The sequence below is a fragment of the Narcine bancroftii genome, chromosome 13 (assembly GCF_036971445.1).
Source record: "Narcine bancroftii isolate sNarBan1 chromosome 13, sNarBan1.hap1, whole genome shotgun sequence".
NCBI classification, from domain to species: Eukaryota; Metazoa; Chordata; class Chondrichthyes; order Torpediniformes; family Narcinidae; genus Narcine; species Narcine bancroftii.
Window position 1 is genome coordinate 77,912,733 of NC_091481.1, and position 20,789 is coordinate 77,933,521.

Here is a 20,789-nt window from a genome sequence, read left to right on the forward strand (position 1 = left end):
TGAGGGAGAGAGAGAGATGGACAGATTGAGGGAGAGAGAGGGATGGACAGATTGAGGGAGAGAGAGAGAGAGGGATGGACAGATTGAGGGAGAGAGAGATGGACAGATTGAGGGAGAGAGAGAGGGATGGACAGATTGAGGGAGAGAGAGATGGACAGATTGAGGGAGAGAGAGAGATGGACAGATTGAGGGAGAGAGAGAGATGGACAGATTGAGGGAGAGAGAGAGATGGACAGATTGAGGGAGAGAGAGAGAGATGGACAGATTGAGGGAGAGAGAGGGATGGACTGATTGAGGGAGAGAGAGAGAGGGATGGACAGATTGAGGGAGAGAGAGATGGACAGATTGAGGGAGAGAGAGAGAGGGATGGACAGATTGAGGGAGAGAGAGATGGACAGATTGAGGGAGAGAGAGATGGACAGATTGAGGGAGAGAGAGAGGGATGGACAGATTGAGGGAGATGGGGACAGACAGAGAGTTAGAGAGGGAAGTGGAGGCCTGTGGTGCCTTTTCGCCCTCCTCGGATTGAGGCCATGGTAAATCTACGCCCTGGAGGGTTAGAATCGCTACCGTTAGCGCCGATCTCGACGGCCTGACGCTTCCAGGTGACGTCGCGGACGCGCCCGCTCCGTCCGGGGCCAGGGAGGTGGGTTCTTCATCCCCGACACAAGGGGGCGACCGCGGCTTGGGAGAGCGGCACGGAACTCTTGCCCTCGTCACCTCGTTGGCTTTGGGGCGGCCCCTCCTATCCCATCCCATTGGCTACCAAACAGCAAGCGAGTCCCGCTTCGGCGCGCGGATTGGACCGCTCATCTGATCATCGAAAGGGCGGTCGGGCGCCCCTGCCGGGCGGCAGCTGCACGTGTGAGGATTTCAGAGAGGTAGCTTTACGTGTTAACTTATCTTTGCACGATTTGTGGCGGTCAAAGCTTCGAAATGATTTCAGATGGGCGCATGAATTGGTGGCCGTTGGAGCCCATTCGCTCGAGCCGCCAGTCGGTGGGATCCAATCAGCGTCGCCGTCGCATCGTCACTTCGTTTCCCACACACTCTCCTCCAATCAGGGCTGGCCGCCTTCGCCCGCTGCGATCTCATTGGTGGGATCCAAAGGGTGAGATCCAATCGGCGTCGCCGTCTCGTCGACACTTCGTTTCTCCCCCTCACTCTCCTCCAATCAGGGCTGGCCGCCTTTGCCCGCTGCGATCTCATTGGTGGGATCCAAAGGGTGAGATCCAATCGGCGTGGCCGTCTCGGCGACACTTCGTTTCTCCCCCTCACTCTCCTCCAATCAGGGCTGGCCGCCTTCGCCCGCTGCGATCTCATTGGTGGGATCCAAAGGGTGAGATCCAATCGGCGTGGCCGTCTCGTCGACACTTCGTTTCTCCCCCTCACTCTCCTCCAATCAGGGCTGGCCGCCTTCGCCCGCTGCGATCTCATTGGTGGGATCCAAAGGGTGAGATCCAATCGGCGTCGCCGTCTCGTCGACACTTCGTTTCTCCCCCTCACTCTCCTCCAACCAGGGCTGGCCGCCTTCGCCCGCTGCGACCTCATTGGTGGGATCCAAAGGGTGAGATCCAATCGGCGTGGCCGTCTCGTCGACACTTCGTTTCTCCCCCTCACTCTCCTCCAATCAGGGCTGGCCGCCTTCGCCCGCTGCGATCTCATTGGTGGGATCCAAAGGGTGAGATCCAATCAGCGTCACTGTCTCGTCGACACTTCGTTTCTCCCCCTCACTCTCCTCCAATCAGGGCTGGCCGCCTTCGCCCGCTGTGATCTCATTGGTGGGATCCAAAGGGTGAGATCCAATCAGCGCCGCTGTCTCGTCGACACTTCGTTTCTCCCCCTCACTCTCCTCCAATCAGGGCTGGCCGCCTTTGCCCGCTGCGTTCTCATTGGTGGGATCCAAAGGGTGAGATCCAATCGGCGTGGCCGTCTCGTCGACACTTCGTTTCTCTCCCTCACTCTTCTCCAATCAGGGCTGGCCGCCTTCGCCCGCTGCAATCTCATTGGTGGGATCCAAAGGGTGAGATCCAATCGGCGTGGCCATCTCGTCGACACTTCGTTTCTCCCCCTCACTCTCCTCCAATCAGGGCTGGCCGCCTTCGCCCGCTGCGATCTCATTGGTGGGATCCAAAGGGTGAGATCCAATCGGCGTGGCCGTCTCGTCGACACTTCGTTTCTCTCCCTCACTCTCCTCCAATCAGGGCTGGCCGCCTTCGCCCGCTGCGATCTCATTGGTGGGATCCAAAGGGTGAGATCCAATCGGCGTGGCCGTCTCGTCGACACTTCGTTTCTCCCCCTCACTCACCTCCAATCAGGGCTGGCCACCTTCGCCCGCTGTGATCTCATTGGTGGGATCCAAAGGGTGAGATCCAATCAGCGTCTCTGTCTCGTCGACACTTCGTTTCTCCCCCTCACTCTCCTCCAATCAGGGCTGGCCGCCTTCGCCCGCTGTGATCTCATTGGTGGGATCCAAAGGGTGAGATCCAATCAGCGTCGCTGTCTCGTCGACACTTTGTTTCTCCCCCTCACTCTCCTCCAATCAGGGCTGGCCGCCTTTGCCCGCTGCGATCTCATTGGTGGGATCCAAAGGGTGAGATCCAATTGGCGTCGCCATCTCATCGACACTTCGTTTCTCCCCTTCACTCTCCTCCAACCAGGGCTGGCCGCCTTCACCCGCTGCGACCTCATTGGTGGGATCCAAAGGGTGAGATCCAATCGGCGTGGCCGTCTCGTCGACAGTTCGTTTCTCTCCCTCACTCTCCTCCAATCAGGACTGGGCGTCTTCGCCCGCTGCAAACTCATTGGCTGCTCCCGTGGAGGTGGGAAGTGGGTATCAAGGTCTGGAGTGGGGATGCCAAAGCCCTGCCAAAGGTGGTGGCTCAGAAACAACCTTGCATTCAGTGTCACCAACGCCAAGGAGCTGATTGTTGACTTCAGCAAAGAGAAATACATTGAGGGACCAGAGGCGGAGAGGGTGAGCAATTTTAAGATCACGGGACACCCCGGCAAATTTCTACTGCATCGTGGTCTGGTCTGGGGTCACCCATACCCCTGAGCGTAAAGCCCTGCAAAAGGTAGTGGACCCAGCCCAGGACATGGCGGGTAAAACCCTCCCCACCGTCAGGACCAACCACAGGGAACGCTGCAGTCGGAGAGCGGCAAGATCCGCGCCACCCAGAATGTGCTCGGTTCTCGCTGCTGCTGAAGGTCCAGGGGCCACAAGACTCGCACCTCCAGGTTCAGGAACAGCTGCTCCCCCTGCACCATCCGACTCCTCGACGACAAACTCAATCAGGGACTCATTTAAGAATGAAAACATGAAAGTCTGCAGACAACGTGGTTGAAGTAAAAACACAAAGATGGAGAAACTCGGCAGGTCAAACAGTGCCCTTTATATAGCAAAGATAAAAAATACATAACCAATAAATAACTGATGTTTTTTCAAGCCTGAAAAGAGAGTAATGTATTTTTAAAAAATCTTTGCTATAAAGGACACTGAGTTTCTCCAGAATTGTGTTTTTACTCATTTAAGGTCTCTTACTTTTGCATTTTATTTATTTTCTTCCTCTCTGAATTTACATTTGTTTACACGTGTATGTTTACAGTTTTTTTTGCACCTTCAATAAGTGATAATTCTGTCTGGCTTGCAGGTTTGTATGATGTCATGTTATGTCCTCTGACAAATCTGAAAACCTATTGTAAAAATGCCACACCAAAATGCTGGAGGAACTCAGCTGGTATCACAGTGTCCATAGAAGATAAAGATTTATTGCCAACGTTTCTGACCTGAGCCCTTCTTCAAAGAATAAGCACAAATAAACAAGAAATCTCAGAAGAGAGACAGTGGGCAGGAGTCCAGACCAACAAAAGTTGTTAATTGGATATGATAAGGGGAGAGGTGAGAATTGATTATGTCTGTGTGAAAGGAGACTGAAAGGGAGAGAGGCAAAGCTGTGGGAATGGTGACGGGGGTGGGGTGGGTGGTGCGGGAGGTGAGGTTTAACGGAACCGGAGAAGTCCGTGTCAATGACATCCAGTCAGCGGGTGATCAGACAGAAGATGAGATTCCTCCAATTTGCGGGTAGTCTCAGGATGGCAGTGCATGAGACCATGGGCAGACATGTCAACAAGGGAATGGGACAGGGAATTTAAATGGGTGGCCACTGGGAGATCCACGCTGCTTGAACTATGGCTTCCACTGTGGACTCTTTTACGTCAGAGAGGGTGAGCTCAGACTGGGAGATCACTTCATTGAGCACCTCGGCTCTGTCTGCCGTGATATCATTGATCTCTTAATGTCTACCCATTTCAATTCCCCATTCCATTCCCTTGCTGATATGTCTGTCCATGGTCTCATGCACTGGCAGACTGAGACCACCTGCAAATCGGAGGAACCACGCCTCAGATAGTGGTGCTACTGTTGGTGCAGATCTGAGGGGAACAGATACACAGCGCTCCCACGGGGTCCAAATGCCTAATCTGACTGCCATCAGCTCAGCACAGGCTTTAAGCGTCCTGTAAATGGACCTGATGGTGGTTTTATTTAACAATGCTGCGACTGCAGGGTCTGCTCCCAATGGACCCACCAATCACTGCTTTCCACTCTACCTTTACCCTCCGATCACACCTCACCTTTCTCCTTTGTGCGTGCAGGTCCTCCAATCAGGACGGCCTGTGCTCTTGTTGGGATTCAGATGATGCCGAAGAAAGCTCCATGAAGCCCTGATGGACAGGCCCCCTGCATAGCCGCATCTGTGGAGAGGAGAACCCTATCGAAGGTGAACCCACACAGAGCAGTGGAACCAGACAAATACTTGGTCGGGTACTGAAGGCTGTGCAGACCAATTGACAGAGGACTTCACGGACATCTTCAACACCTTATTGTAGCCGTCCATTGTTCCCACAGGGTTCAAGACAGTTACTATCACCCTGGTACCCAAGAGGGTGATAGTATCAGGCCTCAATAACTACTGACCTGTGGCACTGACCACCATTATGAAATGCTTCAAGCGCCTGGTGATGGCGCGCATCAAAGCACACCTCCCAGAGACATTGGACCTATTTCAATTCACCTATAGAAGAAACTTGCACAGACGATGCTTTAGCCTTGTCCCTTCATTCTGTCTTGACCCACCTTGTATGAGCTCGCATTTAATACGATCATTCCCCAGAGGCTGGTGGCGAAACTGTCCTTGCTGGGACCAACACCCCTCTCTGTAACAGTTTGAGCACTGGTGCATTTCAGGACTGTGTGCTCAGTCTGCCCCTGTCCACGCTACTGACCCACAACTACATAGCCAGGTCCAGCTTGAACAGCGTCATCAAGTTTGCAGATTGCAGATTACACAACAGTAGTAGGCCTCCTCAGCATCAGTGATGAGTCCTGCAACAGATTAGAGGTGAAAAATTGCAAGACTAACAACTTGAATCTCAACATGGACAAGATGAAGGAGACGATCATGGACTTCCGGAGGACCAGGAATATCTATCTTCCACTACGCATCAACAATTCTGTAGTAGAGAGAGTGGAGAGCACCAAGTTCCTTGGAGTTAACTTGTGACCTATCAACCTCTCCTCATTTGTCAGGAAGGCGCAATAGCGACTGCACTTACTGAGAAGAATGAAGTAGCCAAGGCTACTGGCTACCAGTATGACAACCTTCTACAGGAGCTCTCGAGAGCATCCTGGCCGGCTGCATCACAGTGAGATTATGGGTGCTGCAAAGAAATGGTTTAGAGGTCAATCCACAAGACTGTGAGTGGCAGAGAGGATCAATGGAGTTATTTCCACTGCCACCCCCCCCCCCTTTAATATGATCTACTGGGATTGTTGAGGACCCCTTCCACCCTGCACACAGCATCTTTCACCTGCTCCCGTCGGGGGAAGAGATTCAGGAGGATCAGAGCCAGCACTACCAGGCTGAGGATCAGCTTCTTCCCGCGGGCAGCGAGGACACTGAACGACCAAAGGAACGGCTCGCACTGACCCTCCGAGACTCTCATATTCACGAAACAATATTTATTTATTGTATAGGAAATGCTTGTCCTACATACGTATTATCTGTGTGTGCGTTATGTCTGTGCATTTTGTACTGAGGACCAGAGAGCGCTGTTTCATTGGGCCATACTTGTGCAATTATATGACAATATACTTGACTTGATTTGTGTGGGGAGACTGTGCTTGTTTGGGCTGTGACAAACACAGTTCAAATGAGAAATAAAGCAGGCAAATTATCTTTGTGGTTTTAGTTGGGATGTTTTTGGTTCAGTCACTAATGAAGCAGTGGATGTTACTTCACAAAATGTGAAATAATGTGTTTCCTCAAATCTCTGTGGTAATAAAATCTTTGCTTTTACATGTCTACATCATAACTATCTTAAAACCAAGAGATCTGAAACAGGAGAAATAAAGGGTCCATTGTTAAATCACTTGATGCTAGAGTTGCTCGGAAACTAAATGGTGAAAAGCAGTAATAGGAATTACAAACTGAAAATAAAAGAAATCTAGATGCTGTTCACCACTTCCATTGATGATTTGGAAGAGGGGACAGAGCGTAGTGTAGACAAGTTTGTGGAAGATACTAAATTGAGTGGAAAAGCAAATTGTACAGAGGATGTGGAGAGGCCGCAGAAGGATGTAGTTAGGTGAGTGGGCAAAGGTCTGGCAGATGGAGTCCAACGTTGGTAAATGCGAGGTGTCCACTTTGGTAGGAAAAATAGAAAGGCAGATTATTATTTAAGTGGTGAAAAACTGCAGCCTGCTGTCGTGCAGAGAGATTTGGGAGGGCTTGTGCATGAATCGCAAAAAATTGGGTTGCAGGTATAACAGGTTATTAGGAAGGCAAATAGAATGTTGGCCTTCATCGCTAGAGGAATTGGATTCAAGAGCAGGGAGGTCACGCTGCAGCTCTACAAGGTCCTGGTGAGGCCGCCCCTGGAGCCCTGCGTGCAGTTCTGGTCTCCATACTCGAGGATGGATAGACTGGCCTTGGAGGCAGTCCAGAGGAGGTTCACCAGGTTGATCCCAGAGATGAGGGGGTTGACCTATGAGGAGAGACTAAATCGTCTGGGATGAGACTCACTCAAATTCAGAAGAGTGAGAGGAGATCTTACAGAAACATATAAAATTATGAAAGGTATAGATAAGATAGAGGCAGGAAAATTGTTTTCACTGGTAATAGAGACCAGAACTAGGGGACGCAGCCTCAAGATTCAGGGGAGTAGATTTAAGACGGAGATGAGGAAAAATTGTTTTTCCCAGAGACAAGTGAATCTGTGGAATTCTCTGCCCAGGGAAGCATATTTAAGGCTCAATTAGATAATTTTTTTACATTTAAAAAAAAGGGAATGAAGGCTTCTGGGGAATGATCACATCAGCCATGATCTTATTGAATGGCGGAGCAGGCTCGACGGGCCGAATGACCGACTCCTGTTCTAATGTCTTATGTTCTCAAATCTCTCGTCAGGTTAGGCAGCATCTGTGAAAGATATTTTGAGTTGTGCCAGAGATTCTCCATCAGTTAGTTATTTTGGAGAAATAATTAAGGAATGGTTAAAATAAGTTTAATTGTTCCCCATCTTTAACTTGCAGGTACATTTCAGCGATTGACAAGGGTCAACGTTTAGAAGAACGTCTGTTATATGCATTAGGTTGAGCTTTCCATGGATGCTCAAAGCTGTTCATCTTGTGAGCTAGAGCCCTACCGTGTGGATCAGGTTAGTTAGTCTGTTGGGGAGAGGCGGGGGGGTGGGGGGGGGGGGTGGGAAGGTGAGGGTTGCTCACCTGGTCTCAATAGAAATGTTAAATTTGTGCTCGGTCTCAAATCTCATTTTTTGTCTGCTGGTGGAATGAAAGGGCTCAGGCGCACTGTTTTTTTCTGTATCCTGCATAATACGGGAATGCTGGAAGAGTAAGCTTTTCCATTTCATGATTGAAAGAATCCTATGGAAAGAGAATGGTGGTTCTCTACAAAGAATCATTGAAAAATAAAGCATGGATGTAGGACACAAGGCCTCTGTTAGGGCCAACTATTAACCATCCATTTTTACCAATCTGACAGTGAATTGCAAGTAATTGCAGCACTCTGTCTTGCATGAATGACAAAAGGTTGGTTTGCAGGTGCAGCGGGCTATCAAGACGGCAAATGAAATGTTGGCCTTCATTGCCAGAGGGATTGAGTTTAAGAGCCGAGAGGTTATGCTGAAACTCTACAAGAGACTGGTGAGGCTGTGTGCAGTTCTCGTCTTACTTGAGGAAGGATGTACTGGTTTTGGAGACGGTGCAGAGGAGGTTCACCAGGTTGCTTCCAGGGATGAAGGGGTTAGTCTATTAGGAGTGAGTCATCTGGGACTGTACTCACTGGAATTTAGAAGAATGAGAGGGGATCTTATAGAAACATAAAACTATGAAAGGCATAGATAAGATAGGTAAGTTGTCTACATCGGTGAGGGAGACCAGAACTCGGGGACATAGCCTCAGATTTCTGATTTCAGATTTATTGTGAAGAGCACATACATGATATTACATAAAACCCTGAGATTCTTTTTTTCTGCGGGCGAGGCAGAATTACCACTTATTGGTAGTGCAAAAAAAAAACTGAATATAGCGTATAAATGTAAAGAAGTAAAAGAACGGTAAACAGATATCAAATGTAAACTGTCCAATGCAGAGAGAATAAAAAAATCAATAAAATGCACGTCCTTAAACAAGTCCCTGGTTGCTCTCTGACGCCAGCATTCCCTGTAGATGTTCTTGATAGTGAGGAGAGTTTTGCCTGTGATGTCCTGGGCTGTGTCCACTCCCTTTTGAAGGGCTTTGCGCTCCGGGGTATTGATGTCCCCGTACTAGACTGTGATGCAGCCGGTCGGCACACTTTCCAACACACATCTGTAGAAATTTGCCAGGGTTTCTGGTGTCATGCCTCAAGATTCAGGGTAGTAGATTTAGGATGATGAGAAGGAACTGCTTTTCCTAGAAGGTGGTGAATCTGTGGAATTCCCAGCCCATTAAAGCAGTGGAGATAAATATATTTGAGAAAAGATTGGATAGATTTTTACGTGGAAAAGGAATTAAGATATATGAGAAAAAGGCAGGTAGTTGGAGGTCAGCAATATCGCTGGCTCTCCATTTAGCTCTGGATCACTTTGAAAACAACAATTCATACATGTGACTGCTCTTCATCGACTACAACTCAGCCTTCAATACCATTATTCCTTCAGTGCTGGTCAAGAAACTACAAACACTAGGCCTCTCTACCCTACTCTGCAATTGGATCCTTGACTTCCTCGTTGGAAGACCACAGTCAGTACAAATTGGAAATAATGTCTCCTCATTGATTATCAACACAGGTTCACTCCAAGGATGTGTGCTTAGCCCACTGCTCTACTCATTATATACCCATGACTATATGGCCAGGCACTATTCCAATGTTATCTACACAAACGGCAATGAGGAAGTGTACAGGAGGGAGATAGATCAGCTCATTGAATGGTGTAACAATAACAACCTCACGCTCAACATCAGCAAAATCAAGGAGATGATTGTGGACTTCAGGAAGAAGTCAGGGGAACATGACCCAACCCTCATCGAGGGCTCAGTAGTGGAGACGGTCAAGAACTTCAAATTCCTGGGTGTCAACATCTCCGAGGATCTGTCCTGGAGCTTCCATGTTGATGCAATCACAAAGAAGGCTCACCAGCGGCTATACTTTGTAAGGTGTCTGAGGAGGTTCGGTACGTCACCAAAACTTCTACAGGTGTACTGTGGAGAGCATTCTGACTGGTTGCATCACTGCCTGGTAAGGAGGCGCCATCTTTCAGGACAGGAATAATCTCCAGAGGGTTGTTAACTTGGCCTGCGACATCACAGCCCCCCTGACTTCACTCCATCGAGGATGTCTACATGAGGCGGATCTTAAAAAAGCAGCCTCTATCCTCAATGACCCCCACCACCCAGGCCTTGCCCTCTTCACTCTGCTACCATCGGGGAAAAGGTACAGGAGTCTAAAGGCGAACTCACAGCGGCACAAGGACACCTTCTTCCCCTCCGCCATCAGATTCCTGAATGATCAATGAACCAAAGACTTACTTTTTGTGCACTATTTATTTTTTATAGTAATGTCATGAGATGTTTATAATATGAATATTTGCTCTATGATACTCCCTCAAAACATTGAACTTCAAGACAATAAATTCTGATTCTGATTTCATTGCGTGGCGGAGCAGGCTCAGTGGGCTGGATAGCCTACTACTGCTCCCATTTCTTATGTTCGAAAGACATTTTTTATTCTCATCAAGTTCCCCCAGATTTTACCTACCACTCATGTACACATTGGGGGTGATTTACTGTGGCCAATTAACTTATTAACCCACTCATAACTTGGGTGTGGGAGGAAACCCATGCAGTCACAGTGAGAATGTGCAAACTCCCTTAGTCACTATTGATCTAGGGGCTCTGGCACCTTGTGGAAGCAATTTTACTAGTTGCCCCACTGTGCTGGCCAAAATGCCATTTCTCTCTTTGCACCAAGTTCCCACAATTTCCAACTGCTCATCTAACCCAAAGAGGTACTTTAAAGGAAAAATGGTGCCACAAAAGCAGTAACATAGAGAGGCTTCTGTGACAGAGTATTTAGAGGTGGTTTGGGAGGAATTGTTAGAGCAGCTTGCACACACACATTTTAAAACACAGAATATTTCCAGGACTTTTGCAGAATGTTTTTTTTTTGCAGGAGGCAACAAAGTATGGACAGCAGCTTGCCTGGGAGAGCATGTGATGAGAGCAGACAGGCAGTAGGGAAGAGTTTTGCTCTCAGAGAGGGAGGGTGTGAAACAGAGAGAGGAGTCACAGAAATCAGTTCCAGAAGGTCAAAGCTGGCAAACTTTGGGAGGCTGCCTGGTCAAAGGTGAAGGCTGGTGGTGTGAAAGGTGACCTGAAAGAAAGAGGATCATCTGGAGAACCCTGAACGGGGTAAGTTTTGTCAGCAAGACTGATCGAGAAGGAATCAGGTGCGGATGTCCTGGAAAAGGAATCTCTCTCTGAAACCCTGCAAGAACCCTCCTGAGTAGTAATCATTTGCCTGTTAAGCACCAAAGCCTGGTGAACTTTTTTAATGCTAACTTCTGTGCACAGTACAAGAATTGCCTGCAACCAGTGAGGTTGGACTGTGATCCAAAGAACTTTTCTAATCTTAAATATACATTACACACACCTGCACTTAGTGTTGGGGGGGGGGGGGGGATTAAATAGTTAGGTAGGTTAAGTATGTTAAAGTTCAATTCTGTTGTTCAATTTTAATTAAAAACAACTTTTGTTTAAGTATTCCTGTGTTGTGGTGCATATCTATTGCTGTTTTTTGGGGTCCTCTGGACTCCGTAACACTTCATTATTATATGAACAGAATTTAAGGACTTAGCTTCCCGCTAATATTACCAGTAAATATGAGCCACAATGTAAATATGCAGTATCGTCACACCTTATGAGCAAATATAAAACAGCACATCTTGTGATCAAATTATTAATCTCGACTAATTTATATAAGTAGTATTTAAATACAGTACTGATCCCCGGTGCAAGTTTGTCATAATTTTCCATATTCTCTGCTAGTCAGTTTCCTTACCTTCATCATTTGTTCATTGGTTATGTTAGTTTTTTTGTATTTTTTTCTTCCAAAAATAGTCTTTATTCACAATAAATTACATACTAAAAGAAAACCGAAGTCACTTCGCACTCTTAGTGGCATATCCAAGCATTTCCATCACTGAAAATTGTTGCATTTTTTGTAACTGCAGTCTTTTGTTTGAGGGGCTTTCCCTTGGTCTCAGTGCCTGGTGATGGAAGGACTGTGGTCCTCCTCCCCACAGTGCCCTCGCATTGGTTGCGCCAAGCCTTAGTGTGCCCCTCAACTCGTACCCCTGTAGCCTGGAATGTCCCTCACTAACATCTCTGTGTGCTGAAAGGCCTATGCAAGTCAATATATTTAAAGAGATATCCTCTCTCTGCTGCTTGGTTATGAGATAATGCATTTGCTATTGAAGTAATTGCTTTCTGTTCCTTTTAGGTTCCAGCAACTGTATATTACATCCCCAACTTTATCACCGTGTCAGAAGAAAATTATCTTCTGCAGCAGGTATGTTGCTGCACTTTGAGTCCACAGTAAATAAAGTCCATTGATAGAATATGCAGGAAGTTTTGCATTTAAATTACCGCTAGGTAGTTTTGTTTTTTATTTGGTTGCTGGAAGCACTCACTATTGTCCAGGTTTGGATAAATGAATAACCAACACTGCCCTCTAGCTCTTCAAAGAGGGACTGTTCTTCAGGCATAATATCAGTGAATACCAGCAAAGCCAGCTGATCCTCAAGTTTATTGGCATCTTATTATACATATACACATACAACCTGACAAAAACAGCACATCTTTGGCCCATAGTTCTACTGAAGTAAAAATAGTAAATATAGATCCAAATTAAATATATTTTAAAATAATTTGCAGGTTTCTAGAAATGTTCAACAGTATCGCTGCTTGCGGGAAGAAGCTGTCTCCCAGCCTGGCAGTCCTAGTTTTTATGCCTCTTCCTTGAAGGTAGAACAAGGGTACAAAATGGGGGAGAGTTGTATGATGGGATGAGGGAGGAACTAGGGAGAGTAAATTTGGTACAGATGCTCTCGGGAGTAAGCACTGAAGTAATCTGGAGGATGTTTAGCGACCACTTGCATGGAGTTCTGATAGGTTTATCCCACTGAGAGAGGGAAAAGATGTTCAGAAAAAGGAGCTGTAGTCGACAAAACAAGCAAGAGGCTGTGGAGAGGGTGCAGAGAAAATTTAGCAGGATGTTGCCTGGATTGGAGAATGTGTCTTATGAAGCAAGGTGAACAGAGCTAGGATTTTTCTCCTTGGACCAAAGAAGGATGAGAGGCAACTTAACTGAGGTCTACAAGATTATGAGAGGCATAGATAAGGTAGACAGCCAGCACCTTGTTCCCAGGGCAGGGGTAGCAAATACCAGAAGACATCTGTACAAAGTGAAGGGAGGAAAGTTTAGGGGAGACTTTGGGGTCTTTTTTTTTACACAGAGAGTTGTGGGTGCCTGAAATTCATTGCCAGGGCGGTGATGGAGATTGGAATAATAGGGCCATTTAAGAGACTTTTAGACAGGCACATGGGTGATTTTTTTTTAAATAGAGGATTATGAGATAGGGTTTAGTTTTTTTTGGTTAGATATCTATAGGTCAGGATAGTTAGCAGAGGTTAGTTCAAACGCTGTTACAGCGCCAGTATCTCGGATTCAAATCCGGTGCTGTCTGCAAGGAATTTGTACATTCTCCCCAAGTCTGTGTGGGCTTCCTCCAGATGGTCCTCCAGACCAGTACCCTTTAAAACGTACTGGTGGTGTAAATCAATTGAGTGTAATTGAGCTGCATGGGCTCATGGGCAGAAAGGGCTTGTTACTGTGCTGTATGTCTAAATTAAAAAAAAATCAATGTCATGCGCCGAAGGGCCTGTACTGTTCTGTAATGTTCTATGTGTTATGTAGTGTCTCAAAGATAGTGTGGGCAGGATGGTAAGGGTCGTTGATGACTCTTCATGCCTTCTTGAAGCACTGCTCCCTGTAGCTTTCCTCGATAGAGGGAAGGGAAACCCCTGTGATCTTCTCAGCAGTTTTAATCACCCCCTGGAACTGACCTCCGATCTGATGCTTTGCAGTTCCAGTACCACACTGTGATGAAGCCAGCCAGGACATTTTATATTGTGCATCTGTAGAAAGTTGTTAGGATGGTTGCCCTCCTCCACCTCCTTAAGTCTCCCTTTAAATGGATCCCAAAGAACTTTGTGAATCCCACTCTCTCTATAACAGAGCCATTGATATGTAGTGGGGTGTAGTCCTTCGTCCTCCTGAAGTCCACAATCATCATAATCTTGTCCATGTTGAGACTCGGGTTGTTGATCTTGGAGAAGGGTACTCCTCAGATGGCCTTACATTTGCTTCCTTGAAAGAGAAGTTTATCTCCTTGCATGTTGACAAAACAGAAAATGGCAAGGAGTCTCAAGTCAGTTCTCCATAAACAAACATACAATAATTCATTATCAAAACTTTCTTGAATTTGGAACATTAATGGCCTCAAATTATTTTTACATCTTCACAGATGCGTCTTCTTATTGTGTTTCACGGATTGTTTCTCTTTCAGGTTTATAATTCACCCAAACCCAAATGGACTCAATTGTCAGGAAGAAGGCTACAGAACTGGGGTGAGGGAAGCCCTGAGTGATGGGAATATGAACTTCCCCTGATTGATTGAGGACGTGGTTGGATTATTGAGGGAGATGATACTATGATTAAGTGGGATGAATTATCCGATATTTAAGCTAATAGCCAAAAGGAAAGAATTGCATTTATAATTGCTCATTTCATGACCTCTAAATGTCCCGAGCCAAGTGTGATCACATTATAATATGGAAAAAGCTGCATTAAATTCGTATAGAAGGATCTAGACAGAGCAATACCCATCCATCGTTTGATGAATGTATTGACGTGATCACTGAGTAATATGGCACCGTATTATGGTCTATACATTAACATTTCCAAAATCCAGTCATGCAAGAAACACGTGCTCTCATCGAGCGCTTGTATGTGAATTAAAACAAAATGAGATTTTTCTCCTTCGAGGCTTGAGGGTTTCTGCAGGGCGTGCGGTTCATTCCGGGCCCGTAACCTCGAATGATTTTTTTTAAACTTGTGCGCTTTGAACGATTATACACACAACAACATTTTGCTCTTTCTGTCGGAGGCTGAATGACCGGATTAGCAGGCCGGATTCTGGAGCATAGATCTGGAGACCTGAGTTTAAATTCCACCTAGGCAGCTGATAATTTAAATTTAAGTAAGTTGATGCATGCAGAGCAATGAAAACAAGGGCTAGTCTAAGTAAAACACATAACAGAAAATCCATTGTCAACTTGTCTCCTTCAGGGAACAAAATTCTCACCCAGTGTATATATAGGACTGCAAACCCATCGATGTGGTTGATCCTTCACTACCTTCTCGGTTCAGCACAACGAGAGGTCGAAGATAAATGTGCCAGTGACGTCCAAATCTCTTAAAAGAACAATTATTCTCAACCTTTTTTTTTGGCCTTGGCCCCCTTGGGACTTGAACAAAGTTTATGGGCCCCCTTCCCTGCGAAATAGTAAAATTTAATCGCTTTCTTCCGTAATTCTCTCCTACCAACCACACAAAAATGTCCGTCGCATCCTTTAAATGTACTGCGACCCCCCACCTCCCACCACCACACACATGGTGGGGGAGGGGGAGCCATACGGCCCCGATTGAGAATGGCTGCTCTCAAGTATCTAGGTTTTAGTAACTTTAATGATTTTATTTGTGAACTTTGGATGGCGACAGGAATTTATTTCCACAGCAATAATTCTGCCCCTTTCTAGCAGGCCAATTGTAGAGGTATAGCAGCTTTGAATTACTGGATTAGCAGGCAGGATCCTGTTCCTTTGACTTGTAGACCTGAGTTTAAATTCTACCGGGGAAGCTGGAAATTTAAGTGAATTAATAAATGGAAAACAATGAAAACAAGGGGTAGTCTCAGTAATGTGAAGCACAAAACTGCTGTATTTTTGTGAAGTCCCATGGTCCACGTCTCCAGGGAAGGAAATTGTCACCCAATTTATATAGGACTTCAAATCAAACCTATCAATGCGGTTGATCCTTAACTAACTTCTCAGTACAGAACCACTAGAGGTGGACGATAAATGTGCCAGTGACGTCCAAATCTCATCAACAAAATACATTTTGAGTTAGGATGCCTTTCCAGGGTGGAAAATAGCTAAATATAATTTGAAGTTAGCACAATTATGGTCTTAATTAATGTTTCCTACCTCCTGCAGGTGGTTTACCTCACCCAAGTGGCATGCTTGCTGAGAAGCTCCCTGATTGGCTGGACAAGTGCACTAAGAAAATCTCATCCATTGGACTTTTCTCAGGGAGAGCTGCCAATCATGTTTTGGTCAATGAGTACAATCCTGGTGAAGGAATCATGGTATTGAGATAATACTTAGAAAAGTCAACCAAACCAATAAGCTTTTCAATTTTAATTATTGCGAAACTATTTATTTATGGCACTCCGTTAAGAGTATAAGGAGTATGGAAATCTAGCCCCTGTTCTTTACCACTTGCATATGTTTTGTATATAATAACATATTGAATTACATCTAAACTGTTATTGTGGGAGATGTTTATGATAATCTTATTATTTTTTTGGTAATTCTTTACTTATCGCACTATGAACTATATCAACCAAAATATTTATAGATGCATCTCATTAAATATTCACAGTGACATTTTCTCTTTTTTCCCCCCTTCCCCCTTCCCACCCTCCAAAAACAGTAAATATTGAATGTATAAAATACAATAAAACTATATCTTTATACAAAAGGAATGCAGACAAAAAAGACGTATCATCTACTTATTCACATTAAATCTGGTCGTGTTTATCTTCTTATCATTTTAGGTGGTGGTGGTCCGAGGCCTGCTCTTTCTGTTACGTTCCATGTATGGTTCCCAGGTTTTTTCAAACATTGTAACTTTGTCTTTTAAATTATAGGTGATTTTTTTTTCCCAACGGGATACACTTAAACTTGGTTATATATTCCGTTAATGTTTATAGTCATATAGTCCATCGTGGCAATCTTTTATCTTTATTTTCACTTCTTTTCCGCCTCTTCACCACCTCCATCCCCTTTTTTCCATTACTGTTTTTTAAGTTTTCCTTTTTAATCTCAATATATGACAACGCACTTAAGACATGAAATACCCCAACAATCCCCATAAGCAATAATCCTTTAACCTCCCCTCCTTGGATTGCCCCTTGTCTCTTGATGGCAACCACAACTCCCCTTTCCATTCAGTTTGAAAATTTACTCGCAAGTGTCAACCGATTTTGCAGTGACCATTATTCTCCCACCCCCAACCCCCCTCAGAGAACACTATTTTCCTATACTTATAACAAAGCTCTTTTTTTTCCCTCCTTCCTCTTCTCTTATCCATCTTTAAATCTTTATATGTACATTATCTTTACTTTATATTTTTACATATTTTTGTATATTTTCTTGCCAGTCATCCTTCTTGTCACTCCTCCTCCTCCTCTTTTCTCCTGTCCTGCAAATGTTCAGCAAATTCTTGGGCTTTCTTTGGGTCCGAGAACAGTCTATTCCATTCCCCAGGAATAAATACTTTGAGTACTACTGGATGTCTTAATATAAAGTTATACCCTTTCTTCCATAAGATTGTTTTTGCCGTGTTGAATTCCTTCCTCTTCTTTAAAAGTTCGAAGCTTATGTCTGGGTAGAAAACTATTTTTTGTCCCTTGTATTCCAACGGCTTATTGTCTTCTCTAACCTTCTTTCTTGCCTGCTCCAGTATGTTTTCTCTTGTCGTATATCTTAGAAATTTTACCAATATGGATCTCAGTTTTTGATGTGGCGGCGGTTTCGGTACTAACGCTCTATGCGCCCTTTCGATTTCTATTTCTTCATGTGAATCTATCGTTCCCAGCACCTTCGGGATTCATCCTTTTATAAATTCCTTCATATCTGACCCTTCTTTGCCTTCTTTCAGGCCCACTATTTTTATGTTGTTTCGCCTACTGTAGTTTTGCAATACGTCAATTTTTTGTGACAATAAATTTTGTGTCTCTATTTTTTTTCGCTCTCTTCCAACTTCCCTCTTGAATCATTTATCTCCATTTCTGCAGCAACTTCTCGTTCCTCCACATTTTCTCCTCTTTTCCCTATTTCAGTCATGACCAACTCTAAACTTTGCATTCTGTCTTCAGCTCTTTTCATTTTTCTTTTGATTGAACTAAATTCTAAATGATAGCCATTCTTTTAATGGCCTCATTTGTTCTTCGAAAAAGGCTTTATCTAAACTTTGTCCTTCTATTTTACCTTCTTCTTTCTTTTGAAATTCTTGGTCTTCTTCCTCCTCTTCTGTGTCTGTATCTATGTCTGTGTCATCTTCTCTGCTCTGTATCTTTGTATCTTCATCCTTCTCTGGTGAGCTGCTTCTGTATCCTGTTGTTGGGCCTCCTACTGCAGGTCGACCTGTTGTTGGGCCTCCCGCTGCAGGTCGACCCGCTGCAGGCCGACCCCCTGCTGCAGGCTGACCCACTGCTGGGCCTCCTGCTGCAGGTCGTCCCCCTGCCGGTTGCCCTGTTGCCGCTCACCCTCTTCCAGCCCTTATTCTCTTTCTCACCACTCTTCTTCTTTCTTGCTTACCTCCCCAGCCGAACGCCCCTATACTGGGCGTCTCTCAGCTGGCCGCTTCTCAGCTGAGTCCCCCTCCTGCCGGCGTTAACCTTTTACTTGCGCAGTTGCGCACCTCTTCTTGGCTCTGAGAGCCATTTTTAAAGTCCGCCAGTCGGGAGGACACTGCTCCTCTGGGGACTCCCCAACACCAGAGATCGGTCGCTCCTCTCCACGGTGGCTCTCTGCTCCGACGTGCAGGTAAAGGCCTTCTTCTTTCTTCTCCAGTGATTTTCCTTCCTCCCTTTTCACTGTTATTTTCACTTTTTCTCTTTTGGGTGCCATCTTCTGTCTCTTCTCTGTAACTTTATCTTTCTCTTCCTGTATTTTATGTTTAATGAGCTCTTTTTTTTTCTTTTCTCTGGAGAGGGCTGGTTCCACTCGACCAGCCACTACTCCCATCACGTGACTCCCCCATGATAATCTTACTTGTATTATTGAATTGTTTATGATATCTGTTTTTTGTCCTTCTAGCCTCATGAAGATGGACCTCTTTACTTTCCAACTGTGACCACTATAAGCCTTGGCTCTCAAACTTTATTAGATTTCTACCACCCCATTAAAAGAGAGAATGAAAAAGGAGAGGTGAGTATTTTGTTTGAATGTTACTGCCATATCATGTTTGGACCATTGAAATATTTTTAATGTTTCATCTTATGCGGATTTGCCACAAGAGTGAGTTTGGATGTTCAGAGGCATGAATGGGTGAATCACCCAATTCCGATAATTGTCCAAGTTTGCCTGTGAGCGCACAATTATAAACCTTTATTTAAATCTGAAATTGGTAATGAAGCCAACCAGTGGACTCATTTTGGGTAATTTTGGTGCCATCTATTAATTTTCTGATCAACACAATTTGGCAGCTGCTGCGGCCGGTGAGAGAGAAAGGGTTCCGCTGCGGCCGGTGAGAGAGAAAGGGTTCCGCTGCGGCCGGTGAGAGAGAAAGGGTTCCGCTGCGGCCGGTGAGAGAGAAAGGGTTCCGCTGCGGCCGGTGAGAGAGAAAGGGTTCCGCTGCGGCCGGTGAGAGAGAAAGGGTTCCGCTGCGGCCGGTGAGAGAGAAAGGGTTCCGCTGCGGCCGGTGAGAGAGAAAGGGTTCCGCTGCGGCCGGTGAGAGAGAAAGGGTTCCGCTGCGGCCGGTGAGAGAGAAAGGGTTCCGCTGCGGCCGGTGAGAGAGAAAGGGTTCTGCTGATACATTTATTGATGATGGTATTTACATCAGGGGAAACATCTTGGCTTTAAAAAGATTGATTTCTCAGGTGTCTGCATCAGGCAGCACCTTGTTTGTTGTTTCAACAGGCAGCATTTGAAGCTGGCAAGAGTGAGTTGTACCTGAAAACTGCATGGGTAAAGTACATTCACATTTGGGTGCACGTTACAGAGAGTCTGTGTGTTGGCCTGATTAAATAGGCAATTTCTCAGAGAGACGAATGGGAGAACCATTTAACTCCTTGAACTTTGAGTTATGCACATTTATTTAATTATGAAATTAACAATAAAGAAGCAAACAAATATTGCAATTTTGGCGCCATTTCATTACTGTTCTTGTTCTTTTTATTTGCTTCAACAACCGGTGGTAGCTTTTAAAAAAAAACCCTCTGCTAGAAATTTAATAGCTTGTGCTTTACATGATTTAATGAAAGGAAAAATTGGTGACTTAACAAAGTCCAGGAGTTTCCTTCTGGATCCTCCCTGCTCCTGACAATACACATTGATGAAGTGTAGGACTGTTGTAGATAGCAGATGAGCCAGAAGTGTATCCCTGAAAGAAAAGATTGGATTGTGGATTTGAGGAAGGATCTTGCCTCAGAAAAGCAAGTGGTGAAATCTGTGTGCTGGGGGAGAAGACCAAGGACTTGACGGTAAATATAAGGATGATGTTTCCCCCTGGATGGGTCACAGCCTCAAAATAAGGATCAGCTTCTTCAGGACAAAGAAAAGAAATTTCATCACCCAATAGGTCGTGAGTCTTCGGAATTCTCTATTAAGAAGGTGGGAGAGGATTGATTGTTAAATGTTTCAAGACAGATCTGTAGGTTTTTGAATGTTAAATTGACTATGTAGTTAGTTCCGAACAATCTTGTTTTTTTTTTAAATTTTTTATTTTTCACACCATAAACCACACTGACCAAGATACATACATTTTCCTTTTCAAATATATACAGTGTCATTTTCTCCCCCCCCCCTCCTCCCATCCCACCCTCCCTACCTCCCCCCCCCATTCATTTAAAGTACAAAATCTAAGACACATTAAACCAGTCAAACAATGTTGTCATTCAATAAAAATAAACAAGAAATTCCACTGAATCAATTCTTTTCATTTCCTTCTCCTTTCGTTAATTTAGGTGGTAGATGTCCCCGGTAGGTTTTTTCTATTGTGTTTCATGTATGGCTCCCATATTTGTTCAAATATTTCAATATTATTTCTTAAATTATATGTTATTTTTTCTAATGGAATACATTTATTCATTTCTACATA

General features: G+C 45.1%; 1 protein-coding gene across 5 annotated transcripts in view; it reads left to right on the forward strand.

Annotated features, from left to right (window-relative positions):
- The first annotated feature begins 663 nt into the window (after positions 1–663).
- The window catches only part of alkbh6 (alkB homolog 6), a 59,944-nt gene continuing 39,818 nt past the window's right edge, over positions 664–20,789 (forward strand). For 3 of the 5 annotated variants that reach the window (XM_069908964.1, XM_069908963.1, XM_069908960.1), the window contains exons 1-6: positions 794–881; positions 7,595–7,719; positions 12,063–12,131; positions 14,191–14,251; positions 15,899–16,050; positions 18,788–18,898. In XM_069908964.1, coding sequence (XP_069765065.1) covers positions 7,666–7,719; positions 12,063–12,131; positions 14,191–14,251; positions 15,899–16,050; positions 18,788–18,898 — 447 coding nt within the window. In that variant the 5' untranslated portion in view covers positions 794–881; positions 7,595–7,665. Of the gene's footprint in view, positions 882–3,653; positions 3,902–7,594; positions 7,720–12,062; positions 12,132–14,190; positions 14,252–15,898; positions 16,051–18,787; positions 18,899–20,789 lie in introns of all 5 variants that reach the window. The other 2 variants (XM_069908961.1, XM_069908965.1) reach the window with 2 other exon arrangements.